The sequence below is a fragment of the Semicossyphus pulcher genome, unplaced genomic scaffold (genome assembly GCF_022749685.1).
Source record: "Semicossyphus pulcher isolate SPU_LCO1_2020_fin unplaced genomic scaffold, fSemPul1.0.p SCAF_10, whole genome shotgun sequence".
In the NCBI taxonomy this organism is placed as follows: domain Eukaryota; kingdom Metazoa; phylum Chordata; class Actinopteri; order Labriformes; family Labridae; genus Semicossyphus; species Semicossyphus pulcher.
In genome coordinates this window covers 7,774,750-7,791,066 of record NW_027211604.1, presented here as the reverse complement: position 1 = coordinate 7,791,066, position 16,317 = coordinate 7,774,750, and the positions used below count along the sequence as shown (strand labels likewise).

The window sequence follows — 16,317 nt, the reverse complement described above, 5'->3', positions numbered from 1 at the left end:
AATAAGAGTTACGATGCAGAAAAGTTATATATCTTATGTATATAACTGTTTTTGCATCGTAACTCTTATTTTGTATTGAACATTATTTTTGCATTTAACTTTATTCTGACAATTATATTTAATTCTGGCATTCATGTTTAAATCAATTGACTGGCGACCAGTCCAGGGTGTACCCCGCCCTTCGCCCAGCTGGGATAGGCTCCAGCCCCCCGCAACCCTGAACAGGATAAGCGGTATAGATAATGGATGGATGTTTAAATCACCATAGATCCACTTCTCAACGTTTAATCTTTATCTCTTATGTTATTATATAGAATGCACATATTTGGCATTTTTTCTCTACTTTTTTATGCCACATTTATATTTCTCTATGCTTTCTCTGTGTCAGAGCAACTGTAACGCCCAAGTTTACCCCCGGAGATTAATAAAGTATTTCTGATTCTGATTACACCGGGGGTTCTCAGACTTTTTGGGGCCAGGGACCGCCTACAGGAGAGAATATTTTTCAAGGACCCCCTCATGATCGTAACGCTAATTAAGCATATGCTTAATACCAGTTGCACTCTTAGATGCCATTGGAACTATTTGTATTGTAAAATTTATCAACCTAAATATTTCAGACCTGTTTCATAGTGATAAACAGAAAAAACACATTTCAATTTGAAACATGTAAACAGCACTTCACAGCACACGACCCTCACTACAGAGATTCTTTCACAAAATGAATAGTAGCAAGGAACAGTTTGTTGCGACCTGAGTTTAAGTGATTCATGATTGAGATTGACTTGATGTGTGACGATCAGATCAGTTTCTATTGGTCCAAAGCTAACATGGGAGGGAGTAATGTACACAATATGCTTGTTTCATTGGTGCAAAATGTTCTAATCTGTAGACTTGCAGTTTTTAAGGATGCAGCACAATGTTACAATTTATTATGAATTCATTATAATTCTTTCTCAGACCCCCCAGGCTATGGTACCCCACTTTGAGAACCACTGGATTACACAATGCAAATAGAACATATACATGTGATATAACTTACACCTTAGGAGAAGAATGAAGTGAGATTAAATGAAGCACCATCAATAGTAGATGGTAATTGGACTGTACTTATATAGCGCTATACCACTCTAAGCGCTTTAACACTACATGTCACTTTCACCCTTACACACTCACATTCACACATTGATGGCTACTTCGCCAACCTCCCATCAGGAGCTATGCTCTCTGAAGGCTATGCTTTCGGGAGCAATTTTGGGTTCAGTGTCTTGCCGAAGGACACTTTGTAATGTGGACTGTAGCAGTCAGAGATTGGACCCCCAGAGACGATCGACTCTAACTTTAATAGCTCCTTCTTTAAGTAGTAACTGTTACTATCTGAACAGTACATGATTGCAGTGCCATCATAAGAATATATATTTGTTGTGTCTATTTAGCTGATTCTAATTAGGCATAAATGTGTTTTTGACGATGGTGTGCAAAGCCCACCTGCTCCCTAGCTTTGGCTCATTTGCTTTAATAAAGAAGCAATGGAATGAATAACACAGGACATGTTTTATTTGTTTGATGTTTCACTGGTGGTGGAGGAAAAATCGACTCAAACTGCTTTCCTGAATAAGCTTTGACATTATGCTGAGATTGGTGAAGGCACAGGCAATTATTTTTGTTGTCTTCACACATACTTAACCATACAGGCAGGCTTTGTGTCCTATTGATAGAGGCATGCATTGTTGTGGGTGTAGCATGGACTTAATATTTTTCCTTCGAGTATCTGCCTGCTTTTTCTCAGCCTTTAGCTCATCTCTCTCTGACAGCTCATCAAGCTTCCAATGTTTGTCTGCTTCTCTTTGCAGTGGCGTATCAAAGAGGAGAATCTGTGTGCAGTGCTGGCAGGTGAGTGATATTGTTGTTCCTTTGTGTTATATAAAGAGGAGACGAGCAATAACTTTGTGGAAACACTAGGGGGAGCTGTCTCCCTTCTCTAAATGATGGCTCACACGCAGCCACCTCACACCCGCTCATCAGCGGATTATGAGGACAGCAGGTTTTGATTGACAGCTCTGTGATCCTCCTTCTGCAGACCTGGCCTTCTCAGCATGGGTGAACCTCTCAACCAGCTGTGGCTGCCAGACAATTGGCCCAATGCATGTGCCAATCACAAGGACTGTAGCATCAACTGCTGCAATAATGGCAACGGCACCAGTGACAGCAACATGACAACATACAGCCGACCAGGTTGGTGCCAGTTCATGTCATCGCTCAGGAGCTCTGAGATAAAGTTTGTAATTCTAAAAAAAATTGCTTTCCACTGATTCTTTGTCATGTGCTGCTTTGTTCCATGTCCTCCTCAGCCGACTGCATAGCTAACTATGGAAACCATCCAGAAAACAAACAGGGCGGACAGCTTGGCTCTGAGACGGCCATTTACAGCGACGTGAACCTCTCCAACAAGCTCAATGAGATTAAAACGTTCACCAACTCCAACTTGGGCTATGTGAGTCCTGGAGGAGATTACGAGCCCATCCCATACGCCACCACACAGCTCATCCAGGCCAGCATTAAGAATAAAGCGGCCACAGGCGGGGCTGTAGCAGAGCCTCTGGACATGCCCTGCTGGAACAAGCCCCCCAATCTGCCTCCAATACCCAAGGAGATGGCAGCACAGATGCAGTACAACATAATAGAGAAAAACATGCTAAATAAAGGTAAAGTCAGGTTAAATTTACTTTGCTTGGCACCACTTATATAAAAAAAAAGTGTTGTGAATTTGCTCGCCTCTTTGTCTTCAGATCACCTGCAAGGAAGCGAAGGAATGATCCACCCTAAAACTATCCCCTACAACCAGACAGTCAGAGATCACAGCACAGGAGGTTCACACCACAGCTCAGACAGAGGCAGCAGCAGCACCTCAGGTTAGGCCGACAGCTACTCTGTACAGTGGTGGATTTAACCGAGCCAAGCAATAAGTCCTCTTTAACCTAGATGTTTTCTTTTCACTTCACAGGGAGTCAAAATCAAAAGAAGGGAACGCGGGCCCCGAAGATCCCCAAACATAATGCAGTAAGCTGGGGGGAAGCCCCGCCTCCTGCTCATGCTAATGCCTGGGTCTGTGACGAGTATAGCCTACCGATGGATAGGAGGTAATGGGGGGGAAAGACACACAGTTGCATGTTGAAATGCACGAAAATATGCCCCAGTTTGCATAATGTCTGCTTTATTTACACCAGACTGTCTTGTGCATTAAATAAAATTAGCAAGTGTGCTGAATGTGTCATGTTAAAGGAGCAGTTCGCCCCTGGAAAAAGCTACTGTCAGTCAAAGCTGGTGTTCTCTGTAATCATTAGAAGCAATGTTATTTGGTGCCGTAGCTGTGGGGAAAGACGACATACAGCTTGTGGTGTCGCTCATTCTACATTCCTACAACACCCAGCATGCATTGCCCCCCTCCCTCTGAACGGACTGGCCCAGCGAGAGATGCTGGAGTGAAACACTACCATTTTCGCTGCAGGCAATGGCTCAGAGCGGTACAGAATCTGAAATACGACGAGAATATACCGGTGGATCGTCTAAAAAGATCTTCAGGTCTACAGTCTACATTTCAAACCTGACGATTTTGGACGAGACATGACATCAGAGGCGGGCCTCCTAGATTGAGGAAGTGTAGTTTAACAAGCTCCTGGGCCTCCGCCAGATGACGCATTTTACGTCATCTGGCGGAGGTTTTCCAGGGCCCATTGGAGAAGCAGATAGCGTCCTCCAAAGGCACAGAGCGAAATTGCTTTTTTTTCTCTACCATAATGGCATTAGCTCCCCATAATAGCATTATAGGACTGAGGTTGAAAATCGGCAAACTGTCCCTCTAAACAGCTATTTCAATGCAAAGTATGCCAAAAAAAACAATCATACATAACATTATCAGACTCACAGGAGCGTAACTGGGGCTGTATATGCCTGCAAACCTTGTGCAACAACATGGCCTTATTGTCACAGCCAACGCTTTTAACCAAACTAATTATACAGTCCAGGTTTTTGTCATTGTTAGAAAGTCGGTTTATTAGGACGGCAGGTTTTATATAATTGAAATCACTTAATGAAATGCACAGAATTGTAAACAGGCATGCATTCAATAGAAGTGCTGCATTTCAGCAGTAAAAAACAGATGGTGCAGAAAGCTTATTGTTCATCTTTGTGTGTTTTTCTCTGATGGAAATTTGTGTTTTTCAATGGAGTCGAGGGATTTGCATTTAAGTCTAATGGGCTGTGACTAATGTGTAAGGACTGCCAGCACCCCTCATTCCTTTAGCCATTACCTCACGTCAGTTGTCCTTTTCTCATCAGGTTTGATCCAGAGGAGAGAATAGAAAGCTGCCCGACTCCACCAGTTAGAGGGGCCGCTTCATCCCCCACTGAAGGCTCCTATAGCCACCCATCCACCACACCAGCACAGGGAGACCTGAGCAATGGCCTGCACGATGTAAGCCAACCTGGCCCTCTTTCCCCGACACACACCTACAGCTCCATCCCGCTGTGCATGGATGCCGATGGACAGGAAGAGGAGGACGAGGAGGAAGAAGCAGAGGAGGAGACAGACGCGGAGCTGGCTGAAAGTCACTACAGCCAACAACCCCACAACCAGCAGAAGCACAAACACCAGCTGCACCATCCCTCTGCACACAAGCTGCTCCTCCACGGGCTGGAGCAGACCCCGGCCTCCAGCACGGGAGATCTGGACAGATCGGTCACAGGGTCCATGGTTAACAGCTGGGGCTCAGCATCCGAGGACAACATCTCATCAGGCAGGTCCAGTGTTGTCAGCACCTCGGAGGGATCCTTCTTCACAGACGGCGATTTCAACCAGGCAGTGGCCTCTTCGCGGGATATTGTCGGCCTCCGCATGTACAGATACCCGGAGGAGTCAGGTGAGAAAGCTTGAGGGGGAGAAAGGTTTTATTTGTGTTCACATGTGTTAGCCACACAGATGCTATCCTCACGCAGCCTTAAGCGTGACTGCAACACATTTGTCTAAATGTTGGATTTCTTTGCAGGAGTAGGATGATTAAACTTGAAAATATAGTTACAGAAAACAGATGCTATGCAAATTACGCAATCAAGTCATTCATCATCATAATCTCACTGGCTTGAAGAAATGTCCTTGTTCATTGACAGAAACTGCTCTAAGCTTAAATCAGGTTTTACTTCCCTTCTTTCTTATATCATATCTCTAGAATGTAATTAATCAATATCATAACTCTCCAGAATTAAAGACAGAGCACATCAAAAATAATACTTAAAACATGACAAATACATGTTGATCTTTCAGAGAGCAGCTACATAATAGATTATAATGCTGTAAGACAATAAGGAATCTAATGTAATGTATGTTGGTTTCCATTATTCAGTCAACCAAAGCGATTTAAAAGGAGATTCTCAAATCTGTCACAAAATTAAAAACCTGTTATTAAATGTATGTTTTTTTACTTAAACATAATTAATTGTCCATGACTAAATAAGCATCAACAGGGTTGGAGTTAGGTAGTTAAAGTCATAATCTCGAAGACCTTAATGTAAATAAATGTCTGTCTAAAAAAAATCACAAGCGGCGTCCAGTTAGTGACGCGTTTTCCATCACCCAGCAGTGGTTGGTCTGCCAGAGAGGGTAGGCAGAGCTAAGTGGCAGCTTTTTCGGTCTCTGCAAGTGTTGCGAGTAAACAGTAATCTACTATGGCTGAACAAACAAAGAAAAGATCGATGACTACAGATACAACTTCAAAAATAAGTGAAAATCCAAAGAAAAAGAAACAAATTCGACGCTCAGATGAAGGCAAACAGTCTAAAAAGGAAAGCGACCGTCAGCGAGGTAAACAAGAGTTACATCTGCAACAAAGGGAGCCAACCGTGGACGTCTGTTTAAATTGGGAAGTGTCCTCCTGAAATTACCATATATTGCCATGAGGGGGTGTCCCAAAGAACTAAACTGAAATCCTGTAGATTGTCAGTTTAATTTAGGAAGTTTAATATAATGTAAAATAAGCACCTTCTAACTAGTAACCTTCAAGCTGTGACGCACCAGCTTAGCACTGCATCACCGTGCAGCCCTGAACCTGACATTTCACATTCATATAATAAGAAGCTTATTAAGAAAATAGGTTATTAAGCAAATTAAGATAATATTTGGCTAATACAGGTACCTTTATTACTTCAGTTTAATTAAATATGATATTTAAAACACCACCTTTCCAAGAGATATTTCATCAATTATGATTCTTTAAACTGTAAATGGACTGTACTTATACAGAGCTTTTCTAGTCTTCCAACCACGATTTACACTACATGTCACATTCACCCATTCACACACTGATGGCAATGACCTAAGTGCCAATTTCCAGTCAGGATCTATGCATTCATACCCGACGGCTATGCCACTGGGAGCAATTTGGGGTTCAGTGTCTTGCCCAAGGACACTTCAACACGGGAGCAGTCAGGGATCAGCCCCATTTTGAAATATGATTCAGACACTTTAAGTTTACGGTTACATAATATCTGATCCAAGCATTTCATGTTTGTCATAAATGTGTGTGATAATTTCAGGCCGGCGGCACCAGCGCCCCAGCAGCCCCATGTCCACCGACAGCAACATGAGTCCTGCTATTACACAGAAAAGGCCCAGGAGGCATAAACAGAACCAGGCGGGTCAACAGGACTACCAACCCAAAGACGTCTTCAATGATGGTGCAGGCTGAATCATAAGTGACATTATGAATTTCCTCCCTCTTATCTCCTAAGAGCTCTAACATTTTATCTCATGCTGCGTCCCCAGACTCCTGCATGCCTCTGAGTTTCTCCAGCCAGATGTCCCACGGTGACTATAAAGTGAGGGGGGCCACGCTGCCTCGGATGGGCTCTGGGGAGGCGCGGGGTCGGCGGGGCAGCGCTGGGACTCACAGGGTCAGGGAGGCTCCTCATGAGCAGAGAGAAGGCCAGGACAAGCACAAGACTCCAGCTGGAGGGAAAGGGAGCAGCAAAAGCCGAGAGCACTCAGGTTCTGCGCGGATTATCTGCACAGTACAGAAGTTTAATCAAATATTCTGTGACCTCCAACTAAAATGTTTGCTGTCTTGTTTTTCTTTCAGAATTAGGGGACATCCTTCTGTACAGTCGTCCCTCTTTCCCATCAGGTCAGGTTCAAAGGCAGCCTGACGGCACTAATTCAGCCAGCTTTATGTCGTGTGGAGACTCGAGGACCAAACAGAGAGGACAGGCGCCACCTATAGGACAGATGGAAGAGGTACGTAAAAATCAAGAATCCATGTTACCTATTTCTTGTGAATGTATTTAACCAAAATAAATGTGTCTTTTACTTGTTTGTTTTCGCAGTCCTGAAAAGCAAGAAGAAGAAGCAACGCAAGCACAAACCGAGTTTCCCACCGGTTGCTTCAGACGAAGGACTATGACCTTTACGATACTGACTGCACAATACAATTTTTCTACTTTAAATCTCCCATTAAGTGTTGGAAAAAGAAAAAGTGCTCCCATGTTTTAGTCCGTGGACTTCAATCTGATGCACTGTTTATTGTTTGCTTTGTTTGCGGCCAGCCTCCAGGAAACTAACGTGCTGGTTGCTCGGTAAAGTACGATGAATGCACATTCGATGGCGGCTGTGAGTGTCTACGCGAATATCGTCCTTGATGACCGCTTGATGCGGTCCAAACATGATCTCTGCTTGTCTGGTTATTTTATTGTAACTGTTCTTCAGTCATTACCAGCCATCTTGTAAATTCTTGAACTTGTTTACTGCCACAGAAGTGCTTCAAATTCAAATTTTATATAACAGTGTTAATGTTTTATAAGTGATGTACATCTTGTCTTTGTATTATTTGTTCTACTTTGGTTATAAAAGCACAATCACTTAATTTTATTCTAAGTCTTTATTGTGAGGATTTCAGTCTGGAGGAAATCGGTCTTTGTTAATCACGTCATCACTTCCTGTCAGGCTGAGAAGACGATTGTTGATTGTGATTGTGCATTCGGTTGCGTATACATTTGAGCTGCTTTCATTCAGATTTAAACTATCTGTTGTGTGTACTGAGAGAATTGCATGCAGAATCGCCTGTGGGAGGTTTTTTTTACTGGACATCTTGACTGCTCTGTCCTCGCGTCGGGATGATGAACAATCTGGTCATGGACTGGTTCCATTTATTGTTTCTACACTGAGTCCATTTCATTTAGTCCCGTGTTCCCTTCACCTTGGCCATAATTTCTGGAGTGGGGCTGGACAATACGCCTTACTTTGAGTATAATGATCAAGAATCTCTTTCAGATGTAAATTTACTCATTAAGAATTTTTCAAAATAAAAGTGAATCCAAAATAATTTAAGTGAAAACCTCTCAACTGTAAAAATATCAGAAGGCAAAAATACATTGTGTTTATTTATAATAAATATATAATGTAAAGTTAACATTGTGGTATATATTCTGGTTCCATTGTCCAGCCCTATTCTGCAAGTTATATATGGAACAAATATGTCACTTTAACTACTCTGTTTGAATAAATATTGCTGTTCCTTAAGCAACAACAAACAATGCTTTAACTCATTTCTTTAACTTAAGTCAGTCAGACAACTCACGTTTCAACACAGAACATAGCTTGTGTTCGGCATCTCGGCTCCGACCTCGTCACTCCTCGCAGATTTATTTTACATGCAGAAGTTTGAGGAGTGATGAGGTAATATCTTGAAGACCCCTAGCCAGGGCCTGTAGGTGGATGCTGATGTCGTGGTGGGGCTGAAAGTATGAGTGCAGTACTGATGCAGGGCAGTGGTGGCGATGACAGGGCAGAGGGAGAGAGCGGAAATCTGGCAGCTTAAAGGGGAGGAAGTGTTTGTCAGGTGATTGTGGAGAATGACGCACGTCAAGTGTGAATCAGTGCGGCTGTTAATAATAAGACACAGTTACATCCAGCTCATGAAATGAAGATGGGAATGACATAAGAAAACGTGAAAATGAATCATTTCCTCCTCTTTAAAGGAGCAGTTCGCACCCGGAAAAAGCTACTGTCAGTCAAAGCTGGTGTTCTCTGTAATCGATAGAAGCAGTAATATTTGAAATTGGCGCCATAGCTGTGGAGAAAGACGACAAACAGCTCGTGGTTTCGCCCATGCTACAAGGAACAGCCCAGCGAGAGACGCTGGAGTGAAACCGTTTCGCTGCAGGTAATAGCTCAGAGCAGAAATTGTTCATGTCTGCAGTCTACATTTCAAACCTCATGATTTCAAATGAGACATGACGGAGGCGGGCGTCCTAGATTGAGGAAGTGTAGTTTAGCAAGCTCCCTGGCCTCCACCGTGGTCTGGCAGAGGTTTTCCCTCATTGGAGAAGCAGATAGCGTCCTCCAAAGGCACAGAGCCAAATAGCATATTTTTTCTACCATAATGGCATTAGCTTGCCATAATAGCATGATAGGACTGAGGCTGAAAATCAGTGAACTGGCCCTTTAAAGTTGGACCTTTGAAGTTAGAACAAGAGACGTCTGATGAGGTTCCTTCTGCTTTTTTCTGCTCTGCCTGAAAACAACACTAAACTCTGAGTCATGAACAACCTGAACAACCTGAACAACCTGAACTACTTTCTAAAGCAAATGACGCACATGCAGTAAGAATTTTACAATTTCAAAGACTTAATGTCATGCAGCCTTTTTTTTTCCTTCTTGAACCACTCATGAATGATACTTCAGTTCATGAAATTCATGCTCCAGGAAACATTATTGAATGTGTCTGCTTTATGAAATATGAAAATGTTCTGGATAGAGAATGAGATGTGAAAAACTGCACTCTTTTTCAGCAAGTAACATCAGAATGTTCTGTTACCCTCGGTGAACAGACCATGAACTCTGGGTTGCTTAAAAGCAAATTAAATTCCTGTATTCCTAAAGGCAGCCATTTATGAGAAAGTTGTTAATTTAATCAGAAAAAGTTATACATTTTTGCTCCATTATTTATAATTAAAACACCTTCAAATATTTGTTCATTCATGTTTTTATTGGTCCAGTTCCTGGTTTCATTCCTCGAGTCTTGCTGAAAGTCTATCAGCTCGCCTCACAGGTAAGCACGTCCCGTTCTGCGGTTGCTCGCTGAGGTGGATGAGGAAGAGGGGAACACGGCGATGATGTGATGAGACACGCTGTTTAATTAACCTCACTTATGAACCTTCATCAACACAGCAGCTGTGAGTTGTTAAACGGAAGGAAGTCTCTCACAGATGTCTTTCGATGTGTGTGTGCATGTGTGAGACTCGCTCACAGTGAGGGGTGCATCATCTGCATATAATCAAACTGATTTTATAATTATATAGACGTCATTGTGATTTATTAACAAGGTTTAACCTGAGATAACTACACTCAGCAGCGGTGTGTGAGGTCAGTAGGTACTGTGACCTTTGCCATCTTTAATGTGTGATTGTTTACCCTTTGAGAAGACACAAACTTAGGATGATCTTAGTTGCAGATTTAACTGAGAATGTTTTATAAAGATGTCAATATTCTCCTCCTAACAGTGTGTCATGTACTTGTAAGTAAAAGTGTCTCTTGTAGTTAAGAAATCCACAGAGAATTCATCCCCCGACTCTGCAGGTCCCCAAAGCTCCACAAAGCCTTTATGTGTACTCCAGATCTTTCTTTTTGGTTGCAACTTTTCTGTTTTAGTTTTTCACTTTCACCGCTCACATCAACATCAAAAGTCTTAAAACCTCCTGTATGCCACCTGCCAATCACCAAAGCGCCAACAGACAAAGTTAGCAGTAAGCTGTTGAGACTATGAGACACAAAATTCCCACAGGAGCTGGTGAAGACCAAAAAGGCAGATTGAGAGTTAGAGTAACATTTGCAAGAAACGTGACTCCAATACCTGCTGAATATGTAAATATGCAACTGTTTGCTGACAAAATCGTCTCATCAACAAGTTGTGTTTGCGGCTCATTTATTCCTTCTTTGCAGGTTTAACTTGTCAAGCTGTCAGTGTGTGAAACTATCTCCAAGGTTGTTCAGTAAGTCTGAACTCCAGCAACACTTTTAGTAAACGACAAACTGATAACACTTTATATTAAGGTCCTTGCAGTTAAAAGCCCGAATAAAATGCTTTCTGTGCATTAAAATACTTTTTTTATAATAACACCACCAGCATATTTATTGTATGTACATTAGTACGCATAAGAAACTTGGTAAATGCTTGTAGACTACTGAAGAAAATCAATTAAGGCCACGGATTTCTTGTAATTGTTCATTATAGCATCACAAAAATGTACTTTGCTTAGATTTTTTTGTTGTGTAATTCAAATTAATACAAACTTTATTATGCATTATTAGCAATAACTAACATTTTTGCAGCTATCAGATCCATAGTGAGAACAGAGACATGTGGGGCGCTGGTTTAGATCAGTTGGTAGAGCAGGCGTTGCATATACAGAGGATACAGTCCTCGACGCCTTCGGCCCTGTGCTGCATGTCATCCCCCGCTCTCTTCTCCCAATGTTTCCTGTCTCTCTTCAGCTGTCCTATCAACAAAAGCAACCCCCCCCCCCTCCAAAAAAATTACGCTTAATAAATCCTTAATAATGCAAGTACTTAAAGTGATAATCTCGTAGATATTAATTTAATTAAATGTCTGTTAAGTCACTATCTATCGCTGAATGAGGTAACACAATGGTGATTTAGCCTATGGCCCACTGATGAAAGACTTTGCATTTGCAGTATTACGAACCTGGTGTCTGTGGCGGAAAAAAATCACAAGCGTCGCCCAGTTAGTGACGCGTTTTCCATCAGCCACTGCTGGATGGTCTGCCAGAGAGGGTAGGCGGAGCTAAGCGGCTGCTTTTCCGGTCTCTGCAAGTGTTGCGAGTAAACTGTAATCTACTATGGCTGAACAAACAAAGAAAAGATCGATGACTACAGATACAACTTCAGAAACTTCGACGCTCAGATGAAGGCAAACAGTCTAAAAAGGAAAGCAGCCGTCAGCCAGGAAAAGAGTTACAACCGGAGCCAACCGTGGACGTCACACATGCAACACTGTCTGGATATCTGGGAAGTGTGCTCCCGCAATTACAGTTGATCGCCGGTGCTGCCAAAGAGAACAAAACTGAGATCTTTGACATTAGCACTTTAAAGTTTCTTTTTTTGAAGTATTTTTTGGGGCATTTAGCCTTAACACTTATTCAGAGGACATTAATAAAACGTGTTCAAACTATTTTATCATCAGACTGACTTCTTTTGGCTTGAGGGTCATCACAGACATTTCAGAAGGTCTACCACCGTGGGGGGACCGGTACACAGACATGAGGATAATATTAAAATACTTTTTCAGTAACTATTACAGTAAATAATTGAGTTCTCACAGTCATGTTCCATCAACCTAGAAACGTAACTTCCTAATACATGTGGATCTCAAATCTCTATACTACGGTGGCCGACAAGGGCAATTGCGCTGCAACTGCCTTTTGCAGCATGTTTGTTTTTTCATTCGCAGAACGTTTCTGTAGTTGCATCAGTTCTGGACTTTTGCACATGTCTTTGAATTGGCATCATTTCCTGAAAGTGCGGCCTGTTTCTTCTGATGGAAACTGTCGGGGCTGTCGCAGCACGACTGTCCCCGTTGGCCACCGTATACTGCCAAGAATCATATCTCAGTGAAGTTCCAGTTCGGTTTCTCTACTTCTACATAAACACATCACAGTTTAAAAAGTTTATTGGAGAAATAACCAATGAGGAGAGCCATGCAGAATTTTACCAGCCCTCCTGTAGACGCATTGATCCACAAGAACCCACATCACTCAAGTCACTTCTCGCAGCAGACTTTCACTCTCAGCTGCAGTTTGTTTTCTCCACTCCATCAACTTTTCTCAGTCACTTGCTTTTGAAAGTAGGTAAAGTGGCTGAATTGCTTGTGCAACACAAACATATTGAGTCAGGCTGTATTTGAGAACTTGCAGAAGAATAACTTACCAATTTTAATACTGATAACCCAATGAGCCAAAGAAGTGCCGAACACTGTGAGGAACAACATAATAACATGGATGATGTTTTCTGTGAGGGGGGAAAAAAAAGTCATTATTCTCACATGTAAATGCTGACATTTTATTAAAAGTGATGCCTGTATTTATGATGTTTGCTCGTTCACATCATGTGCAAAATGTCCAACCTCTTTAGTAATTGAACGGCTGTCAGCAGCTGCGACACGGTGTCATCTACCTTTTTGTGCAATTATCAGCTCAAGCTTGATTGATGTGACTGCTGCGATGAAATGGTGGGTGAAATCTAACTTGCAGAATAAAAAATGTTATTTACTTTTTATAACAAGGAACATCAACCTCCTCATAATGCCTCAGAGGTGTTTATCACATTAAAGCTGCTGTAAAACTGGAGTAAAAACATGAATATGCAGTATTTTTACATCATGTTTACCGAGTCATTCATGCAATCAGCCTCCTCATGAATTATTCCAATAACTTTATTGTAATTCTAAGATTCAGCGGCGTGAGTTGTGCTGCTTTCTGCTCCTCTGCACCGTGAATTGCTGCCTTCATCCTCGTCTATTTCTTCTCCGTTTTCCCTCCTTTTCAAGGACAACTGTCTACAGTAGGTTATTCACAAGTGTTCGCCTTGGTTTCTAAGATACCGCGTGTGAATGTGTGTGTGTGTGCTGCCAAGTTTCATTTTCAATTTTGCTGTGTTTATCCAGCAGATTCTCTGCAATCTGTTGACAAAGAGGCGGCCATGACAGCTAGGGCAAACGTGGCGGAGAAGTGAAACTGACGGCTGTCAACCCAGAGCAACTCTTTGTGAGGAGGGCGGATCTATGGAGGCAGTGAGGCTGTGCTGCGAATGAAAGTGTCCCCTCTGACCTAGCAGCTGAACCGCACCATATGTCATGTAGGTGTTCAATTTCCTCCCATTATCGCGCGCCAAATGTTGATTCCTTGAAGTCATCCAAAAATGTGGTTCTGCTTTTGTTTTGAAAGTCTTCTGAGGTTTTGGAGGACTGGCACGCTCTGGTCTGTTGAACTAGTATGTGTAATCAATGAGGCAACAGGATGTTCAAAATAATGGAGGTTTATTGAGGAGGTGCGCTGAAGTCTGGAGGTGATGAAGACATTGATTAGCTTCACAAACAGGTGGTGTCAGAGATAGGCGGCGTTCCTCGGCTCTGCGAGGTGATGTTTACCTGCGTCATTGACGTCCTCATAGCCAAGGAGGGTGTCAAGGTTGAAGTCTGAAAGAAGGAGGTGACGCTGGTGTTGAGTGAGACGCTATGAGAGGAGGGGTGGGGGAGAGAGCGGGAGTAATGAGTGCAAATTTATGATTTAAGATTTATTGCAGTTGTGTTTGAGGAAGATTACTTTCTCTTAAAGCAGGCAGTTGGTGAGGAATTAGGAGGTGTCAGAGATAATGAATCTGGTGCTGAGGTGGAGCTCCATCCAGCAGCGATAAATTCAAATTAGTTTATGGAGATATATCACTGCCTGTCACTATAAAAGTTGACTGCCAACCAGGGGGAGGATGTGTCCGACGGTGCCAATAGAGGACTTAGTGCGGGTACATGAGGGAGGAATGCTAAGTTGTGGAAAGCTGCACTGAAGGATGCGGTGGCCTTATCTGACATCAGGAGAGAGAGGGGGGGTAACTTTGGCTGCACGGATGCTGACAGTAAGTTTGACAGATTTTAGAGTGAGATTTGAAGCACACTGAGAGAGAGAGGGCAAAAAAGCTGTATGATGTCACACAATTAATGAAAAGTAAAACGTCTGTAGTTTGCAGAAAGTAGGTTGTACGCATGCATTATAAGGGTGTGGTGATAATTTTAGTAGTTGTGGTGCTGCGTCAGTTAAATGCAGCCAATAGAATACACAACGCTATTAGTGTGTGGTTCGTCCTTGTCAAAGAGTTTGCAATGAAATCAGAGAGACATGTTTAAAGACACATAAAAATAACCTGCTTTCTAAAGTAGTTTATGTCTGTTGTAAATTATGCTATATTTAGTTGCCTTCTTAAAAATCCTTCGTCTCCTTCGTTAAAAACATCAGAATGTATAAATATCAAAACATATTTTATGTAAAATTAAAAAAAATGTCTCCTAGGTAACTGGAAAATACATTTTAAGTAAAGAGTAAACTTTAATTCACAGAAGGCATAAACATTCATCCATTATCTATACCGCTTGTCCTGTTCAGGGTCGCAGGGGGGCTGGAGCCTATCCCAGCTGACATTGGGCGAGAGGCGGGCTACACCCCGGACTGATCGCCAGTCAATCACAGGGCTGATATATGCTGTGTCTCAATTCAGGGGCTGCATACTTCAAAGGACACTGGCTATGAAGGATGCTACATTCGTAGCCTGTGTAGACCGCTAAAGCCAAACTGAAATGTGACGGTCTGCTCTCCCGAGGATTTACTGTCTGCGTCACCAGCTGTTCCCGCCCTTACCCTTGCGTCACCATCTGAGCTCCTGTCACCTAGCACGGATGGCAAGCTGGCTAACTCGCTAACATTACTATTGTGACCTAAAGGTAATTAGTTTCAAGGCCCCTTTTGTTTATGTTTAACATTTGTTTCACTAGTTATTTGACTGATTTGAAATCAAAAACTTTTACATTTAAAAATGTATTCCTCGGCCGCTTTGGAGTCCGCCATCTCGTTTGAATTGGCACGCAATTAATCTCATGATGGGATTCACCCGTTAGATCCCTCATGGCACGGAAAAAGAGGACGCATTTGTCGGCCGCATCTGAAGGAACCTTTGAAATGGCACAGCCTTCAAAGCAATCATAGCCCCTGAATTGGGACACAGCTATAGAGACAGACAACCTTTAACACTCACACCTACAGGCAATTTAGAGTCAGTAATCAACCTAACAGGCATGTCTTTGGACTGTGGGAGGAAGCCTGAAAGGAGCCCACGGATGCACGGGGGAGAACATGCAAATGGTTGACTCTATGTCAGCCTTGGCCTTGTAAGGTGGAAAGCTGATGCAAAGCAGTCGATGGAATATTGAGACATTTATAACCCAACCTAAAAGATGCAGACGAAATATGTTTCATCACACGACTGTCGTGTTATCTAGTTTAAAGGTTAAAAAACACATCAAAGTGTTTATCACCTGTTTAAGTAGAGCCCAGAGAAACTTTCCCCCCTCTGCAGATAACTTTAAAAACTGCCTTCTGGTTTTAAACTCTGCACAATTACATTAATAATCAAAATGAAGCATCAATAAGCGGATCAGATTGTGAGAATAGGGGGGCTCTTAGCGGAACATGGCCGACAGGTGTTATTAT

General features: G+C 42.5%; 1 protein-coding gene across 1 annotated transcript in view; it reads left to right on the top strand.

Annotated features, from left to right (window-relative positions):
• The window catches only part of LOC138605613 (roundabout homolog 1-like), a 92,480-nt gene extending 83,970 nt beyond the window's left edge, over window positions 1–8,510 (top strand). The window contains exons 19-28 of the mRNA XM_069677987.1: window positions 1,854–1,893; window positions 2,081–2,235; window positions 2,352–2,705; window positions 2,790–2,912; window positions 3,005–3,140; window positions 4,339–4,919; window positions 6,589–6,729; window positions 6,818–7,039; window positions 7,131–7,285; window positions 7,375–8,510. Coding sequence (XP_069534088.1) covers window positions 1,854–1,893; window positions 2,081–2,235; window positions 2,352–2,705; window positions 2,790–2,912; window positions 3,005–3,140; window positions 4,339–4,919; window positions 6,589–6,729; window positions 6,818–7,039; window positions 7,131–7,285; window positions 7,375–7,380 — 1,913 coding nt within the window. The 3' untranslated portion in view covers window positions 7,381–8,510. The remainder of the gene's footprint in view (window positions 1–1,853; window positions 1,894–2,080; window positions 2,236–2,351; window positions 2,706–2,789; window positions 2,913–3,004; window positions 3,141–4,338; window positions 4,920–6,588; window positions 6,730–6,817; window positions 7,040–7,130; window positions 7,286–7,374) is intronic.
• Window positions 8,511–16,317: the final 7,807 nt, after the last annotated feature.